At 44.1% G+C, this 19,784-nt stretch overlaps 1 protein-coding gene across 1 annotated transcript in view; it reads left to right on the top strand.

The window, feature by feature from the left end:
- Window positions 1-7,830: 7,830 nt before the first annotated feature.
- The window catches only part of LOC142437511 (uncharacterized), a 48,876-nt gene continuing 36,922 nt past the window's right edge, over window positions 7,831-19,784 (top strand). Inside the window, exons 1-2 of the mRNA XM_075540641.1 lie at window positions 7,831-7,968; window positions 8,888-10,950. Coding sequence (XP_075396756.1) covers window positions 7,831-7,968; window positions 8,888-10,950 — 2,201 coding nt within the window. The remainder of the gene's footprint in view (window positions 7,969-8,887; window positions 10,951-19,784) is intronic.

The raw sequence follows: 19,784 nt of genomic DNA, 5'->3' as shown, positions 1-19,784 counted from the left end.
ACCTCCTCCTTGGGGGATGGACAACAGAAAAGTGGGTGAAGAGAGACGTCGGACAGTGTAAGATATTAAAAAATAATAATTTATAAATTATCAAGGGTTCATGAGGGAGGGGAAGTGGGGAGGGAGGCACAAAAATGAGGAGCTGATATCAAGGGCTGAAGTAGAAAGAAAACGTTTTGAGAACGATGATGGCAACAAATGTACAAATGTGCTTGACACAATGGATGTATGTATGGATTGTGAAAAGAGTTGTACAATTCCCCAATAAAATGATTTAAAATTTAAAAAGAGTGTTTTCCAGTCATTTGATGGGGTGCCACTCTCTGTCCCCAAAGTCTGTTTTTGGCATTCCCTGGGGACTTCATTGTTCTGCTCTCCTTGCTATTCTGTCGCATGCCCTTAGCGTTTTGCCCAAGTGTGGTGGGATCAGATCAGCCACAATTCCCACACTGTCTCTCCAGTGTTGTCCCTCGTAGCGTTATGGCTCAGTGAGGGATGTCTTGTCTCTTGGTGAGGTCAGCCTGATGGTCCTCTCTGTGCATTGGCTGCTCTGAGGTCCTCAGGGCTTGGTGGGCCAGGATGTGTTCCACTCTCTCTCCTTCCCTCTTCATCTGCTCCCGTGTGCTCTGATCAGATGTTCCCCTCTCCCTGCACTGTAGCTTCAGTGCTGTCTACTGAAGTGCATTCTTCTGGATGTGGGGCAGGGGGGAGGTGGTTTCCACATAGTTGGATATGGAGCCGGCCCCGCAGACCTCATTACTGGTTTGCTGCATCATGCCAGTGTGTTTCATTCTTGTCTTGGCACACTGGGAATAGACTTCTTAATAGGTCAAAAAGGTGAATATATTTGCGTATGATATGAGTGTTTATCAAAGAGTCATCTGGACTGAGGGTTAGTTTCCTTATCAAGTGGAAGGATTACATGTTCTGTAGAAACTAGCCATCCTCTTTCCTTAGTCACTGCACAAACAGCTCATTTTAAAAGTGGCAATGGTACAGGGATGGAGGTTATGCTTGAGCTGAGTAACATGAACTTCCACTCACCGAAGCAGACTTGGACACCACCATGATGAGTGTCCAACCTGCCAACAGCAAAGTTCAACACTGAGTCCAAAATATGGGACCATTCCTCAGGGAGCTGAACCAACAACCTAATGACAGATTATTTACAGAAGACCACTTTCATCAAGAAAAAAGGCAGCATTTGGTTCTTCCTTGGGAGAGCCCAGTCTCCAGAGAAGGGCGTCGTTTCAGGGTAAAGTAGAGGAGCCGTGGGAGAGAGGAAGGCCCTCAATGAGATGGATTGGTACAGATGTCGCTACAACAGGCTCAAGCACAGAAACAATTCTGAGGATGGCACAGACCCAGGCAGTGTTTTATTCTGCTGTCACCTTGATGACACCTAACAACAACAACATGGATTATTACTCTAGATACAGATTGGCCTTCCCTGCATGTGATGCTTCAGCCAAAACTACCATCTGCGGACTTATAGAATGCCTTATCCACAACACAGTTTCCCACACAGCACCATTCAGATCAATGGACTAATTTCACAGCAATAGAAGGGCAGCAAAGAGCCCATGTTCATGGAGTTCCTTGGTCTCACCATGTTCCCCCTCGTCCTGAAGCAGCTGGCTTGATATAATGATGGAATGGCCTTTCAAAGACATAATTATAGTGCTCTCTAGGTGGTAATACATTGCAGGGTGGGACAATATTCTCTAGGAGGCTAGATATTCTCTAAACAAACATTCATTATATATGGTGCTATTTCTCTAAAAGCCAGGATTCATGGGTGCAGGAATCAAGGAATGAGATGGTAGGAGTATCACTCATTATTACACCTCATGATCCACTACATTTGCTTGCTTCCTGTCCCTGTGGTCCTTGGCTCTTCAGGTCTGGAGGTCTCACTTCCAAAGGGAAGAAAACCCCCACTACAGATACATCATTTATTCCATTGAACTAGAAGATTGTCCCCTGGTCTCTTTTGCCCCTTAGGCCTCTAGATCAAAGGGCAAAGAAGGGAGTTAGAGTACTGAGTGATGTGATTAATCCTGGTTACCAGGGGAAAATCAGAGCTATGTAAGGAAGCATATAATGCTGGGGTCAAATAATGATGGCTCCAGGCTCAGTATCATCCCAACACCACTGGATCCTTGGCAAATCACTCAACACAGCTGGGTCTCACATTCCTCATCTATACGATGAGACTTGTTGGTGTTCAGTTCAGTTGTGTCAGTGACCCAATATATGACAGAATGAAACACTGCCCATGCTGGACATCCTCATCCTTTTGGTTTTGAAACTTTGAGTCCATTTTTGCAGTTATTGTGTCAACCCACTTCCTGAGTCTTCCTCTTTTTTGCTTTTCTTCTACTTTACCAAGCATGATGTCCTTTCCCAGAAACAGGTCTCTCCTGACAACACAGCCAAAGTGCATGAGACAAAGTCTGACCATCCTCTTTTCTGAGGCGCATCCTGACTGTCCTTGTCCCAAGAGAGATTTGTTTGTTCTTCTGGCAGGCTATGTACTTGTCGATATTCTCTGCCACCATCATAATTCAGATTCGCTGATTTGTCTTCAGTCTTCCTAATGTCCAACTATCAGATAAATGTGAGGCAATTGTGGCTTGAGTCGGGTACACCTTAGTTCTCAAACTGATTTTCAGCTCTTTCTTTAGAGAAGCCTTGAATAGTATATTTACCCAATGCAATTCATTGGTAGATTACTTGGCTGCTGTTGCTCTCAAATTTGATTGTGGCTCCGCATTTTAGGCTGTACCCCATCAACAAACAAGGTCATGAAAGCTTTGCTCCATCTATGTCACTATGCTTGGAGAGTGCAGCTCTCTCTCAGTCGTATTTTGAGTACCTTCTGACCAGAGATGTTCACCTTGTGGCATTAGAATGGACGGTTTTCTGGTGCTCTTCATGAGCTTTCAGTATCTAGCAGTATTCCACTGGGATTCATAACATTTTGGGTGACTAATTTCTCAGAAGGGGACAGTGTATTCCGTCTTTGTAGTCTGCCCCTAGTTTGGAAGGTGACACCTGTTCACCATGTGTGACCTGCTGGTGTTTGAAATACCAGTGGCAGAACTTTCAACATCACAGCAACAAGCAAACCAGCACCACATCACAAACTGACAGGTGGTAAAATTAATAAAATAAGACTAGACACATTTATTTGGAAGAAGCAGAGCCAGAATGATATGTAAAAGTGAGGGTTGTGAGACTTCGTGTCTAATATTTTGGACATGTTACCAAGAGGAACCATTCCCTGGAGAAAGGCATCATACTTGACCAGAGGTTTGGAGTCGGGACCCACACAGAGTTACCTCAGAAGAAAGGCCTGGGGAGCTACTTTAGAAGGTGGCACCTTGAGAGCCCTGTAGAGCAGTTCTACTTTACTCACAGAGGTCACCATGACTCAGCATCAAGCAGATCAAGGAGAAGATTGCTAACACCAACAATCCAACCACCAATGTAATTGTTAAGTGAAAAAAATTAGCAATTCGAAGTAGGGCATTCATGAAAATGAGGAACGGAAGGCTCTCAATGAGATGAATTGACACAATGGCTATAATAACGAGCTCAACGATTGTCAAGAAGGCACAGGTCTGGGCAGTCTTTCCATCCCATTGGACATAAGGCCACTTTCAGTAGAAACCAACTTGCCAGCAGCTAATAAGAAGACTAGAGTTCCCTACTGGGACAAAATTCTGTTTCTAATCTTCTACATGCCCTCAACAGTCTCTATTTCTACTCTTCTGCAAACCCATATTATCTCCTAGTACTATCTCCTGTATTAGAAGAAGTAAGGCCAGAGTGCTCCTTGGAGGCAAGGATGGCCACACCTTATCTTACATACTTTGGAGAGAGCAGTCCCTGGAGAAGGACATCATGTTTGCTAAAGTGGGAGGGTGGCAAAAAGAGCAAGGCCCTCAACGAGATGGATTGACACACAGTGGTTGCCTCAATGGGCTCAGGCATAGAAACCATTGTGAGGATGGCCCAGGATGTTGCCGTATTTCTTTCTGTTGTCCAAAGAGTTACTATGGGTAGGAACTGACTCAATAGCATGTAACAATGACAACGACATATACACTCTAGAGCAGCGGTTCTCGACCTGCAGGTCACAACCTCTTTGGGGTTGAATGACCTTTGCACAAGGGTCACCCGATTCAAAACAGCAGCAAAATTGCAGTTATGAAGTAGCAACGAAAATAATTGTATGGTTGGGGGGTCACCACAACATGAGGAACTGTATTAAAGGGTCACGGAATTAGGAAGTTTGAGAACCACTGCTCTAGAGTTCTTGGATGCTTCAAATTGTAAAGGTGTTAGGCTGCTAATTGAAAGGTTGGCAGTTTGAGTTCCCCAAAGAGGGATCTATGGCACTGAGGAAAGGCCCAGGGGTCTGCTTCTGAAAGAACAAAGGGGACACTGAAAACGATAGAAAGCACAGTTCTACTATGACACACATGAGGTGACTGTAAGTTGGAATCAAATGAACACTTGTTTTTGTCCGTCTGTTTTATTCAAAGCTGCATGCAGTCAGCCTTATCAGCTTAATGAAAGCCAAATATTTTACACCTAAAGTTTTTCCTTTCTACCTGTAGTCTTTCTTTTTAACCCGTGCAAGAACCCCTTTACGTCTTCTCAGTTCATATGAATTCTTCTAGAACACAGATACCATCTGCCAGGGAAAGCTGAGGCCCAACACATGAGCTCTCCACATGAACCTAGGTTTTCTAAAACTCGACATTTAGCATGTCCTGCTGGTCTTCATATTATTTTTCTGTAAGGCTTCTTTCTTTGGACAGCTTTATTGTCCCCTGGTATTTTGCAAGTACTCTGCAGAACCCTTCATACCCATTAACCACTAGTGTGTGTGCTATTAGGTATAAATAATGAGTGGGTTGGCTGATTCATCAGGAAAGATCTCATTGGAATAGCTTGGATATGAAACAGAAGAAAACACAATAGGAATGAATCTATGATCTTTTGAAGCTGCACTAGATACTCAATGGATTCCATGATTCTACAATTCACTTTTCCATGCAAACATTTACTAGAAATCTCCTACACCCACGACCCCATGCTAGCATCCTTTGGAATAGAGAGAGGGATAAAAGGAGGCTCTGGTTCTGAGTCGCATAATCATAAGCTTCCATGTCATCCTTTAACTCCTAATTTTTCATAAAGATTTCAAGGATGCTCTCATGCACCTCCAAACTGGACATTTACTGCCTTCTGCCACTACGGTGGGTGCCAGAAAGAGTTAAGTTCTAGGCCACTCGCCAAAAGATTGGAGTTCAAGCTCTTGTAAGAGATACTTTGCAAGAAACACTTGAGGTTCTGCTTTAAAAGGTGACGGCCTTCAAACCCTGCATATCAGGTCCACACCTGTTGAAACTGGGGCACCGTAAATCCGATTCAAGTCAAAGATCCATAACAGCAAAAATCCACCCGCCGGTGAAATGATATGTGAAGAAAATTAGCAATCCAAAATAGGTCAGAAGATTAAAATACAAATATGAACATACACAAGCTAAATTAGACTTAGATACACCACCCCTGGGAAATATACCTTGATTGTGCATACGCATAGCATCACTGGCCTTCCTTCCCTATATGCATAATGTGGTCAACTCAGTGTCCTTCACTAGGATTGAGGGGTTGCACTATTTTGGTCTCAGGAAGTAACAAAGATTAAGAATTAACACAACTTTGAGACCGCCCCCCACACCCAAGCACACATTTTTCTAATTAAATGGGGCTGGGGCACAGTGGCACCTGCTCTGATGAAAACAGGTTTGTGAGTAAGTGGAGGAAGTAAATAAACTAGATGGCTTTCAGAGGAAAAGGGCAGCTGGGCTGAGCAGGGATGGGCCCAGGGTGATTCAGGCTCTGCCATCAAATGGGTGTTTCCTGGGTTGGCCTACTAGGGCAATTTTGGAAAACCGTATAAATAGGATGGGTTTTCAGGTCTCCAGTATCCTCTCCGGTTTCTGATTCTTCAGTGTCTCCCTCCATCAGCAGGTAAGACATCCATGGGGAATAGCAACATGGGTTGTGAGGCTCTTCAGAGCCAGCTGTGAGGTGCTGGGCTGGGGAGGTCTAACTGTGCTCCATGGATCCTTCCAGCTTCCACTGTCTGCTCTGGGGTTACGATGCCATAGCCTAATGTCTGAGCCTACAGGAAGGATATACACCTGTGACGTTACTGTGTACTAGGCATCTCAAAACACAGGGCTAGGAGTATTGGGGATCCTTTGTATCCCATAGTGGGGCTTTTATCTTTTCTGCAAGTTAGGAAAGACCCACAGGCTTAGAACACAACATAGTCAAGGCTCTAGAGTAGGGGACCCTAAAAATACTCAAGCCTCACTCTCAGGAATCGCCACACGGGACTAAGCATGTCCAGTGCAATCCCCTCTTTTCCATTTATTCTGTATAAGCCTCACTGTGTGCTTCTGGGAATCTAGAGTGTTCTGCCATTGGGGCGCTATTTCAGAGCCCTGGGAATCCAGTTAGTGGATTTTCACACCACAGGAGGAGATGACCTAGGAAACTGAATCTCAAAATGCCCTGTCTACTAGTGTGGCCAAGGTGGACTTAGGGGTGGTACATACATGCTGTCACCTGCAGAGTTAGTTGGGCTATGCACTCCTTTTGGCATTTGACTTGTAGCAAGTTTAATTTTCAATAATTCCATTTTATGAGCATGTTCCAAAATTCCAGTCCAAGCCAGAAAGTCTTCCTGGAATTTAATCTCTGGGCAATCTTCCTTGGAAGGAGATCTGTAGTTTTCTTCTTGCTTCAGGGGGCTCATTAGTATACCGAGGTCTTTTCAATCGAAGTTAAATCAAAGGGTCAGCAAATGGATTGAATTTCATATCAATCCTACAGGACAGAGTTTAGTTTCTCCATAGGATTTCCAATACCGTTCATCATGAAGGAAGCCAACTGTCACATATCTCTTACGAGGAATGGCTGGTGGGTTCAACTGACAGACCTTTTGGTGAGCAGCATAGCACTTCAGCTACTGTACCACCAGGATATAGATAGATGATAGATAGATAGATAGATAGATAGATAGATAGATAGATGATAGATAGATAGATAGATAGATAGATAGATAGATAGATAGATAGATAGATAGATAGATATAGTAGATAGACAGGCAAACATATAGATATTCACACACATAGAAATACTCTCTAAATTGCACAAACAATCAATGCTACACCGCTAAACCAATGATTGGTAATTGGAGCACACAGGAGACTTCAGGAGAAAAGCCTGGTTGTCTGCTTCCATATATTTGTACAGCCAAGAAAATCATGTGGGGTCACCTTCTCTACAACACAGGGGTCTCCAGGAGTGGGGATCAATTTCATGGCAACAGGTTTAGTGTTTACTTATAGAGACAAAACAACTTTAAAGGATTCATAGAAGAATCCTTTCCCAGTACTTCCATTTTCCTATAAGCTTTGAGAAACCTTTTCCAATGTGAAAGTATGGGCGTTGGTCCGTGTGCATTTATCTATGTATGGGTGCTCGCTTAAAGAAAAGTTATTTTCGTAGCAAAGAATGCACCATTTGTGCCGCCCTCCCACCATAATGTATGATATTTGGAGCTTGACTCTGGGGTGGAAGGCATGGGGCGTACAGCTAACAAGGGAGTCTTATCACTGTTCAGGTAATTTCCCAGAACAAGAAGGGCCACATTCTCTCTGAAAGTGCTACCTCTTGATCTTCTTTCTAAATGCACACACAATCACGTTTCTTCCATTAGATCTACCAGTACTTGCCAAAATGGCTCAACTCCTGAGCAGCATTCTCACCATGATGAAGGTCTTCCAGAAATATTCCAATGAGAATGGGGACTGCACCTCACTGTGCGAGAAGGAGCTGAAGCAGCTACTGTTGGCTGAATTTGGAGATGTCCTCCAGGTAAGATGGGCTCAGGGTAGGCCCTGGCCTCATGGGATCAAGTGCGAGTGAACCTGCTCTCGGCGGCCAAAGAAATTGCCAGGGCTTAAGCTTTGGTTGCAATTGGTCTTGCTTCACCGTCACCCTGTAGCATGAAGAATGGCAGGCGCTGCTTAGCACTTCTCTCCCAGCCAGTGCCTGTGTATATGTGAATGCATGTCCACATGCACACCTCCACCCTGTTTGCATCTGACTTTGAACAGGAGGAACTATAGCTTCAAATTATCTGGTAATCATTTCTCAGAAGGGAATCTAAGATCTGTATTTTGATTTCTGTATTTTAGAGCCATGCAAACATCTTGCTATGGATTTATCTCTTCGACAAAGAGCAACTGAGCATCTTCTATAGGCTCTCAATCAATAACTAACCTTAACTTTCTCCAGGACCTCAGGGTGTGAGAAGGAAAGCTCAGCTCACTACCAGTGAGCCAATCCCTACTCCTAGTGATGCTCTAGGAGAGGGTACAACTGCCCCTGTGAGTTAATGAGCCTGTAAGAGGGTAGAAAACCTTACCTCACAGAATGGCTGGTGGTTTCAAACTGCTAAACCCTTCTGAGGATGGCCCAACAAGTACCCACAGTCCTATGATATACAATGTGATGGATTGACGATCCTCAAGTGATTTCAACTAATGTTTAATGGAACTGATTTTAAATGGACAGATATATGCATTATGGTGATGCTCCCAAAAGTTAGCAAAATGCTGATGGTCTAAACATCAACTCTTCAAGAGCTAGAAGTAAGCCCAAGCATTCAGATTAGTGTCTCAACCAAGGAGGGCCCAAATAGAGCTGTCTAGATTGGGCCATGGGCTTTTGCACTTATCTTACTGTCCATGAGATAATATCTGAATTGAATCTTTCTTGTATCTTCTGACAGAGACCAAATGACCCAGAAACTGTGGATACCATCCTGAGTCTCTTGGATCGAGACAGAAATGGACGTGTTGATTTCAAAGAATACCTCCTGTTGGTGTTCCAGTTGGCCCAAGCCTGCTATCATAAGCTAGATATGGGATCATGTGGAGACAGAGCCAACCAGCAAGAAGAAGGGCAGGAGGGAGCACAAGAGCATAGGACCCCTAGAAATAGCAGCAGACAGCACAGGCATAGGCAAGGTGAAGACAGGCCGGCTTCCCATCATGATCAGTTGGACAGACCAGACAGGGATTCTTGGCATCATCAGTCCAAGAGACAACATCAGGATTCAGAGAGTGGTCAGTCTGAGGGACAAGACAGAGATTCCCACCATAGTCAAATTGATAGACAAGATAGGCACTCTGGCCATGGTCAGTCGGAGAGGGACTGCCACCATGGTCAGTCTCAGAGACAAGACAGTCACTCCCACCATGGTCAGTCTGAGAGGGACACCCACCATCGTCAGTCTGAGAGTGACTGCCCCCGTGATCAGTATGAGAGACAAGACAGGGACTCCCACCATGGTCAGACTGACAGACAAGATCAGCATTCCCACTGTGGCCAGTCGGGGAGACAAGATAGCACTTCCAGCTTAGATCCTTCTGAGAGGCAAGGCCGGGACACTGACTATGATCAAAAATTGAGTCATAAGTCTAGCAGGGGCCAGCCTCAAAGGCAAGAATATCTCTTTGGCTTAACTCATTGTGAGAAACCAGTGCAGGACTCTCATTACAATCAGGCCCAAAGACTGGGGCACCAATCAGGCTGTGGCCAGTCTAGAAGACTTGGGCAGGACTCTTGCTCCAGCCAGATGGCTCATCAGGAATCAGGCTCTCATTATGGACAGTCTGGAAGGCTAGGCCAGGAGTCAGGTTGTGGTCAGAGAGCCAGGCAAGGATTGGATTCGCACTATGGACAGACAGATAGACAAAGCCAGAGCTTTCCGTATGGTCAGACAGGCAGACAAGACCAGAGTTATCAATATGGCCAGACAGGTAGGCAAGACCAGAGCCATCAGTATGGTCAGACAGTCAGACAAGGCCAGAGCCATCAGTATGGTCAGACAGACAGACAAGGCCAGAGCCATCAGTATGGTCAGACAGGAAGACAAGACCAGAGCCATCAGTATGGTCAGACAGACAGACAAGGCCAGAGCCATCAGTATGGTCAGACAGGAAGACAAGACCAGAGCTATCAGTATGGTCAGACAGGAAGACAAGACCAGAGCTATCAGTATGGTCAGACAGGAAGACAAGACCAGAGCTATCAGTATGGGCAGACAGACAGACAAGAACTGGGTTCTCAGTATGGACAGACAGACAGGCAAGGCCAGAGTTACCAGTATGGTCAGGCACAGAGAAGGGAAACTGAAAGACAAGGTCAAAATAGATACTTCCAAGGAAGCCAGGGAACAGGAAGAGGCTCATGTGTTGAGCAATCAGGAAGGTCAAGAAGACTAAGTCAGCAAGCTCAAGGACAGGGAGGCCAGAACAGTCACCAGGCATGGGGTGGGCAGGCTGAGGAGGATGCCCAACACCACCAACATAAACTCTTGGCACACCTCCAGCAAGAAAAGACTCTTTGCCACAAAGGGAGAGACTGGCAGTCCTGTGGTAATGAGGAGGGCCCCAGACAGGCCCAGAGCCAGCAGAGCTATAATGAGGGGACAAGCCACCAGAGAGAGAGGCAGAGTCCTCAAAGCTGTGGTAGACAGAGTCAGGAAACATCATGTGAGACACAAGACAGGCAAACCCATCATGATGAGCAGAACCATCAGAGAGGAAACAGGCAAAACCATGAGGATGAGCAGAACAGTCAGAGGAGAGACAGACACACTCATCATGATGAGCAGAGCTGTCAGAGAGGAAACAGACAAACCCATGAAGAAGACCAGAACCGTCAGAGAGGAGACAGGCAGACCCGTGATCATGGCCACTACCCACAGAGACCAAACAGGCAGATCCATGAAGAGGAGCAAAACTGCCAGCAACAGCGGAATAAACATACTCAGGAAAGGGGAGAGAGGTATGAAAGACCACAGAACCAACAATCCCATGGGACCCAGCAAGGTCATCCAAACAGAGAACAGTTCCATATGAATGAGGGTAGCCAGAGCCGAGGGTCACAGGGAAGATGTAGTAACTCAGCCCTTCATCCAACTCAGGGCAATGGGAGACCCCATGGAACAGAACAGGTTAGGGGTCATTCAAACAAGGCAGGCATTTCTTCCAATCCCCTATATGACTATGTGCAAGAACAGAAGTCACACGAGTACTAGGCTGCATGAGCAACAAACTAAAGCTACAAGAAGCCAAGAAAGAAACCTACAAGTCAAGTTAATCTTTCCTTCTCTCTACGAACTTGACGATGTATGCCTTCTATCCATCCTCCACTCTACATGTAACGATGCTCTTGAGGGCCACTATGCACTTTTTGGGTGTTGAGTTTCTTTGAGCAACAAATCTAGGGTTTTCTGGTTGGGTAGAATCTGAGTGGTAAATTGGGTGAAATAATCAGATCTCAATTGGGATCAAGTTGAGGATTAAATGATTTCCTTGCTTGCCCTCATGTAGGCTAGGTCAGATTAGATCATGGAAGGGGCAGAATACTTCTCCCTAAATTTCAGAAACACAAAAGGCATCCTAAAGATTTGCATTAGAACCAAGATCTGAGAAACCTGAGCTTGGATGAACTGGGGGCCTCTGCCTCATCCCAGAGGGTGCTGCATTCCTTTCACTAGAGCTGAATGGTTGGATCCCACCTCCCTGCCCTTGAACTCTCTGAGCATATGAAACAGAAAACATGCCATCACTTTGCAAATCCCAAGGGGGCAGCATGTTCATCCATAGCTCCTGAGGCCTGAAAACCCTACACCAGAAGATCTGTGTGCAGACAATGGAATCGAATTTAAGTACTCAATAAATGATTGGTGAGCATTGACTTGTGGCTCTTTTTCTTCTTTCTTGTGAGACTGTGCTGTCTTCGCTAGTAGACCAGTTTTAGGATTTCATTTCTGGACAACTAACATCTATCTATCCCCTAAGTTCCTAAAAGAAAACAAGCAAGAATCTATATGAAACAAAAACAGAGTCCAAAATGAAACTTCTCTGTATGGCAGGCGCTGATCCGTTCCCATAGAGGACTCGTGAATCTGATTTTTTCTTCTCATTCACCTCCACATTCAAATGCTGATTAAGTCTTGCCACTTCTCAATCCTCCATATTTGTTGTATCAGTTCCCACTTGTCTCCCTCCACTGTCTTCATTTCTCCTTTTTTCAGTAAATGCGAAGTGACTCGTGAGTGAAAGTCAATCTCCTCAATGTGGCACTCAAGGACTTTCGCTGTTTAATCTAGATGACTGTCCTCGCTGAGTCTCATGAGTCACTGCTCCAGCAGTATCCTATCCTCTAATCATACCAAGGACTTCACCTTCCCTTAACATAACCACCATCTCGCGCTAATTTATAACTTTGAACATGATATTCTATAAACTGAGTCTCATGAGTCATTCCTCCAGAAGTATCCCATCCCCTAATCATACCAAGGATTTGACCTTTCCTTAACGTAACCACCATCTCTCACTAATTGATAACTTTGAAAATGATATTCTATAAACTCGAGACTCCTCCTCACTCTTTTGTGCCAGGTAAAAACCCTAGGCATATTTTGGATTTCAGAAAAAGCACCACATCTTTGGAGCAGATATGCCTATCCCTCCCTTGGGTTCCCACTCATTCTGATTCTATCACTTGCCCCACACTTCATGGTAATTACCACCCCTACCAAACTGAGAATAAGGCCCCAGTTACTCAACTTCATACGGCTCAACACATAGTGGTGATATCAAGGGGTGATATGTTTGTCGGATACCTGGGTAAGTGGAGCAAAGAAGGTTTCAAGATAAGTTCTTTCAATTTGCTGTAGCGTGGTAGGCAACTTGGGGATGCAATCTTTTACATGTTGATCTTTGAATCTCAACATTGAGGGTTCAAACCAACCAGCTAGTCCACAGTTTTTAAAATGAGGCTGTCTTCCCTCCTAAAGATTTTGACTTGGAAGCCCTTAACAATGTCTCTATGAATCATTGAACATATAGAGAACTGACTCGATAGTAGTGACTTGGGGTGGAGGCAGGCTTGGGGGCTGGTACCTTGTGTGCGGCTATGATGCTGGAATCTATTGCATGTCGTATTTCAAATGCCAGAAGGGTTACCTATGGAAAACATGCTTCAGAGGAGCATCTAGACTTCGACTAGTAAGGAAGAACTGGACATCTGCTTCCACAAACCAGCCAATGTAAACCTCATGGAACACAACAGAATGTCTTCAGACTCACTTGTTTTAGGCATGCAGAGAGATCAATTGCTAGAGGAAGACATCGTGTTTGGGGAAATCCAGAGCCCGTGAGAGGGTGAGGAAACCCTTGGGGAGAAGGGTTAGCACAATCGATCCAATGATGAATTCAAACGTGCTAGGGGGGTGGGAGGATGTGGAGATCCAGGCAACATTTTCTCTTACTGTGCATGAGACCGCCAGTCAGAGGCTACTTTGTGGCAGCTAACAAGGAAAAAGTGTATGTGAAGCCCAGTAGCAGACCAAGAGATGTGAATCAGTCCTAGGTAAAGGAATGAAAAGCAGTCAGTAATTTTTAGTATTTTGAATGAAAATGGATAGAATGCCTAAAGCTATCAAGATTGAAATATTAAAAATCAACAGGCAATCAGAGCTATAATCCAGGAATGAGAAAGCTGGAATCCAAAAGCTGCTGCCTTTGTGCCCAAATTATCTGTCAACATCTACGTCCCCACCACCTTGCTTCCCAAAAGAAATAACAAAAAAATACATTGCCTTTAGCTCACTCAAAATGTCTAACTATTATACAAACACAATAATTAAAACAAAAAATTCATGTGCAGAACCATAAACCAAGGGTCTCCGTAGAAAGTATAGAAGCTGCCCCCCCAAAACAAACATATTGTCATGAGTCCATTTCAACTTAGGACAACCCAGCCAGACAAAGGAGAGTTGCCCCGTAGGATGTCCAAGGTTGTTGATCTCTATGGAATTAGAAAGTCATAGCTTACTCCTGCAGACTGGCTGGTAGATGCTAATTCCTGAACTTTTTGGTTACCAGCCAAGTGCTTAACCACTGCACCACCAAAGCACATCAGAAAATATAGAAGGAGATAAAAGTGGATGCCAATGGCCATTGGATAATATTCACTATTGATTTTAGTTGTCAGCAAGTTAGCTTCAACTCATGGCAACATTATGTGTAACAGAACAGAATGGTGTCCAGTCTTGTACCATCTTCATGGTCATTGTATGTTTGAATCCTTAGTTGTGGCCATTGTTTAAGTCTTCTTGAGAGTCTCCTTCATTTTTATTGAATCTCCATTTCACTAAACATGATAGCCTTCCTAGTAATTGGAATCTTCTGATGATGAACTTAAAGGGAGCGAGCCAAAGTTACATCATCCTAGCTTCCATGAATCATTCTACAATTAATTTGTTTGTTTCTCTGGAGTCGACAATATATTTCTCTCACCAGAGGAAGCATATATATAATAACTTATAACTGTAGTTACTAGAAGATATTGTAATAGATATTACAATCTAGTAAGAAAGTGTGTACAGCAAACATCATTCTACTCGGAAAAATACCATAAGGCAATTGCTAGCATGGCACCAGTAAGGCAATGAGATGCTCGGCCTGGAAGGCTGGAAAAGGACTTTCATCGGCGAAAGGCATCGACACCAGGCCCAGGACCATGATTCCTGAGCGTGTGAAACTGGCAGTGACATTGTCCTGTTCTAAGCTCAATGGAGACGACCGTGTGTTGGCTGCTGTTCAAATGGCACATTTGTTTAGGGGTAAAATGAACATTCTTCACATATGCTCTTCCTAAAGAAAACATGCTTGGTAAAGTAGAGGGGCAGCAAAGAAGAAAAAAGCCCTCAACAAGATAAACTGAAACAGTGGCTGCTATAGTGGGCTCAGACATAAAGACAATTGTGAGGATGTCACGGGACCAGGCAGTGTTTCGCTCTGTTGTACATAGAGGCGCTGTGAGTCAGAACTAACTAGATGTCACCTAACAAAAACAATGTAGACTCTCCCTCCACAGCAAGCTAAATCTGAGGGGAAAGTCAATCCAAAGGTGGCAGGCCGCAAAGTCTGGACACTGCTTAGAGTTCACAGAGGGCTCTGTTGATGGTCTGTGGGGATTGAAGGGTGAAAGGGATTCCGGTATTCCAGGTGATGAAACAGGACTAGAACAAGATGGAGAGGAAAGTCCAGGCATGTTTGATGAAGCAAAGGGCATACCTATAAAGCACTAAAAAGAGAAAGTCCAAAAGCAAAACCAAATCTAGCCCCATCAAGCTGCTTTGGACCTATGCAAACCTTGTGTAGAGTTTCTGAGACTAATCTTTCTGGGAGCAGTCAGCCTCATCTTTCTCCCATGGACTGGATGGGAGATTTGAAGCACCGATCTTTCAGTTAATAGTTCCAATCTCTAACCCACCTTGAAAAGAGAAAAGGGAGGATGTGAAAGCCAAAATGATGGACTGAAAGAGAGTTTAGAGGTCTTCAAAATCCACCATAAAATCTTAGGAAGTTGTTTTTCTTTTAGCACTAGAAACCACAAACGTCTTTCAGTGATCATGTCAGGAAGGTGAGCACCACAGAATGCCAGATTAGAACAAAGTGTTCTTGCATTGAGGAGTACTTCATTAGAGACCCAATGCCCATCTGCTTCCTTACTGATTAACATTTAAATAGATGTATTTAGACCTATATCCCTATCATTTTATGTTAATGTATTTAAATATGCATACCTAAATTTATGCCTCTATAAATGTCTTTTACCTCCTAGTTCTTGCCTATATTTCTTTTGACTTTCCTCCTGTCCCTCTATCATGTTTGACCTTCATTTCACTCTCAGTACTTTCTCTCAGCTAGATTGTACTTAATCAAACTCCACGAGCACCCAATGCCCTCCTCACCATCGATTTAAAATCTCTTATTGTTCCCTTTTCCCTGGGTTTGTTGGCTACCTCCTCCTCTCCCAAGACTCCCCAGAGCTGACGGCCTGTTGTTTTCTCCTTGTGCTCAGTTATCCTACCTATTTGTGTTAGTCTGGATAGACTAAAGAAACAAATTCATAGATACTCATATATATATAGATATATATGTATATGAAAGAGGCTTATATACAAGAGCAATTGAACCTTTAAAAAACATCTCTGCCCAATCCAGATCAAGTCCATAAGTCCAATATTAGTCCATATGTCAGATACCAATCTATAAAGTCCTCTTCAGACTCACAAAATACCAATGATGCCAAATGCAGGAGGATTACAGGCAAGTGAGTTGGAAGTCTTCTTGATCCAGTGGCATTGTAAACATCTAATTGCTGGCAAGAGTCTCTGTGTGGCTTCTCTGGCTCCAGAGGTCTGGTTGTATCAGGTAGATCCTTGTGGCTTCTCCAGCTCCCAGGTGACACGGCCATGTGTCTTGTCAGTAGACCATCTCCCAGGGAGTGAGCAGAGAGAGCAAAGTGTCTCTCACCTCCAAGGAGGAAAATGCAGGAGTTCCCAGAATTCTCAGGGGAAGGACATGCCCCACCCAGAGACCTCATTTTCTATAACCCGATTGACAGACTAGACTCCATCCCTTCACTCTTAATCCTCTCCAGTCCCAAATTGACACCATATTATGTAACTACCACACTAAGCTATATGGATAGACATGAGAAAAAGAAAAAAATTAGAAAGGAAAGAAAACACACACAAAAAATCCAGACCTATAAATATTTCCAGGTGTGTCTGCTGACCCTTCTGAATGTTTTCCAATCTGGTCTGAAGTGTCATGCCCTGCCCTCTCATACCAAGCTCTATCTTGGGAATTCCTTGGGTACATTATTGTTTCACTCCCTATTGTTCTGCTGTACTCCCTCTTCATGTTTTGCTTCAGTGTGTGTGCATGGGGGGAGGGGAAGACAGAGGGAAGGGTCAGGCCTGGCACAGTTCCCACTCTGTATTCAGTGCTGTCTCCTGTAGCCCTGTGGGTCAGTGGAGGGGCGTTGTGTCTCATGGTGGGGCCAGCCCTGGGGTCCTCTCTGTGCATTGGCTGCTCAGAGCAGGAATGTCGTCCTCGAGGCTTGGGAGACCAGGTTGTGCCTCTCTCTCTCTCTCTCTCATTCTCTCTCTCTCTCTCTCTCTCTCTCTCTCTCTCTCTCTCTCTCTCTCTCTCTCTCTCTCTCTTTCCCTCCCTCCCTTCCTCCCTCCTTCCCTCCCTCCCTCCCTCCCTGTGTTGTCTGGGTAGAGAACCACCACTCTCCCCGAGATGTTTCTTCAGTGCTATCCTCTGAAGTGAATTCTTCTGGGGATGGTGTTGACACAGCTGGGGCTGGGGCTGGCCCTCCAGCCCTTGCTGTTAGTTTGCTGCTTCATGCCAGTATGTTGCCCCTGAAGCTTGGTGCTCAGGTTGAGGTCTGCTCCTTACTCGCTTTCCTGTGGAGACATGAACAATACCCTCCCCGTATGTGCATTAGTGTCCTGTTTCCCCAATATTTGCGTCCTCTGATTTCCCCCCCTTCTCCCTCTCTTTTTTATTTGCCTGCCATATGTATCCCTGGGTTGGGTCCAACTCCTGCTCAAGTTCCTGGACCTTGCCCTTGGTATTTATGCACTTGGTGGCTTTTCCCCCTTGCCCCTTGTGCTTTTCAAGCTTACCTCAGTGGATTCATTTTGCATTTGTCTTTTTGTGCTTAATTTACTTCACTTAACATAATTTCCTACAAGCCTTTCCATGCGTTGATGTGCTTCATGCATTCATCACTGCTTTTTAGGGGTGTGTCGTATTCCATTGTATGTATGTACCAGAGTTTTCAATCCATTTGTCAGTTGATGGAAATTTAGACTGTTTTAAATTCTTTGTGATTGTGAACTGTGCTGCAATGAACATTGGAGCACAGATGTTGATCATGGACTGTTTCTTACTTCTTCTGGGTATATGCCCAGCAGGGGGGGTTGCTGGGTCATATGGCAGTTCAATTTCCCTCTGTTTTAGGTATCACCATATCAATTTCCACAATGATTTCCTACCTCCCCACAGTCCCTCCGACACTTGTTTCTTTCTGTTTTGAATTGGGCTATCTTCGAGGGTGTTCGGTGGTATCCCATTGTTGTTTTAATTTGCATTTCCCTTATGGCTAATAATTGGGAGCATTTTCTCATGTGTTTGTTGGCCATTTGGATTTCTGCCCTTGTGAAACTTCTGTTCAGGTCTTTTGCCCATCTCCTCAATGGGTTGTTTTTTTATTATTGTAGGCTGGCAGAGTATTGTATATTTTAGTAATAGGACCTTTGTCTGATGTGCTATTGCTAAAGATGTTTTCCCAGTCTGTGGGCTCTCTTATTACTTCCTTGGTGAAGTCTTTCAATGTACACAGGTGTTTTATCTTCAGTATATACCATTTGTCAATTTGTGCTCCCTCTGGGTTTGTTTTTGTCCCTATTTGCAATAGCCTATGTGTTCCCTGCACCAAAGTTCTTAGATTTGTCCCAGTTCCTTCACTGATGGCCCTAATGGTTTGGTGGGGTTTACCTTAAAGTCTGTGATCCACCTGGAATTTATTCTTGTGCATGGAGTAAGGGTCTTGCTTCAACATCCTGCAGATAGATATACATTTTTTTCAGCACCACTTGTTGAAGAGAGCATCTGCTTCCCATTTTGATTTGTAGGGGGGGGGGTCTTTATCAAAAATCAGTTGTCTGTATGCTGCTGATTTTATATCTGGGTTTTGAGTTCTTTTCCGCTGGTTTGAATATCCGTCATTATATCAGTGCCACACTGTTTTGACCACTGTGGCTGTATGGTAGCTGCTAAAGTCAGGTAAAGCGAGCTCTCCAACTTTGTCCTTCTTCTTGAGGAGCTCTCTGCTTATTCTGGGTTTCTTCCCTCTCCATAGGAAGTTAGTAGTCAGTTCTTCCAATTCTTTGAAGAAGGACATTGGTATTTGTATCAGGATGGCATGAAAGTTATATAATGGCTTGAGCAGGACTGACATCTTAATTATATTAAGTCTTCTGATCCACAAGTATAGGATATCCTTCCATTTATGGAGGTCACTTTTGATTTCTTGTAATAATGTTCTGTAGTTCTCCTCATACAAATCTTTTGGGTTTTTTTGGTTAGGTATATCCCTAGATATATTTGTTTGTGCTCGGCTATTGTGAAGGGTACTACCTTTTTGATCTCCTCTTCTATTGACCCATCCAGCTGACCCATCCAATGTATATAGCAGTCCAATAGACTTCTGTTTGTTGATCTTATATCTTGCCACTCTGTCATATTTCTCTATCACTTCCAACACTCCTCTTGTGGACCTTTTGGGGTTTTCCCTGTATAAAATCATATCATCTGTGAATAATGATAGTTTCATCTTTCTTCCCCCAGAAAAATACCTTTTATGCCTTTCCTTTGCCTTATGTTTTTAACTAGGACCTCCTGTATGATGTTAAATAGAAGTGGGGACAAGGGGCATCCTTGTGTGGACCCCTTTTTCAGTGGGATTGTTTTTGTCTTTTCCCTATTGACTACCACTTTGGCTGTTGGCTTTTCATGGATAGCTGTATTAGATTAAGGAATTTTCCTTCCATTCCTATCTTCTTGAGTGTTGGACATTGTCGAATGGTTTTTCTGCATCTACTGATATTATTATGTAGCTTTTATCAATGTGCTGAATAATGCTGATGGACTTTCAGATGTTGAACTCTCCCTGCATCCCTAGAATGAATCCCACTTGATCATGACGAATTATTCATTTTATAAACTTTTGGATTCTATTGG

This window comes from Tenrec ecaudatus, chromosome 1 (assembly GCF_050624435.1).
Source record: "Tenrec ecaudatus isolate mTenEca1 chromosome 1, mTenEca1.hap1, whole genome shotgun sequence".
In the NCBI taxonomy this organism is placed as follows: domain Eukaryota; kingdom Metazoa; phylum Chordata; class Mammalia; order Afrosoricida; family Tenrecidae; genus Tenrec; species Tenrec ecaudatus.
This window is presented reverse-complemented; position numbering and strand designations above follow the sequence as displayed.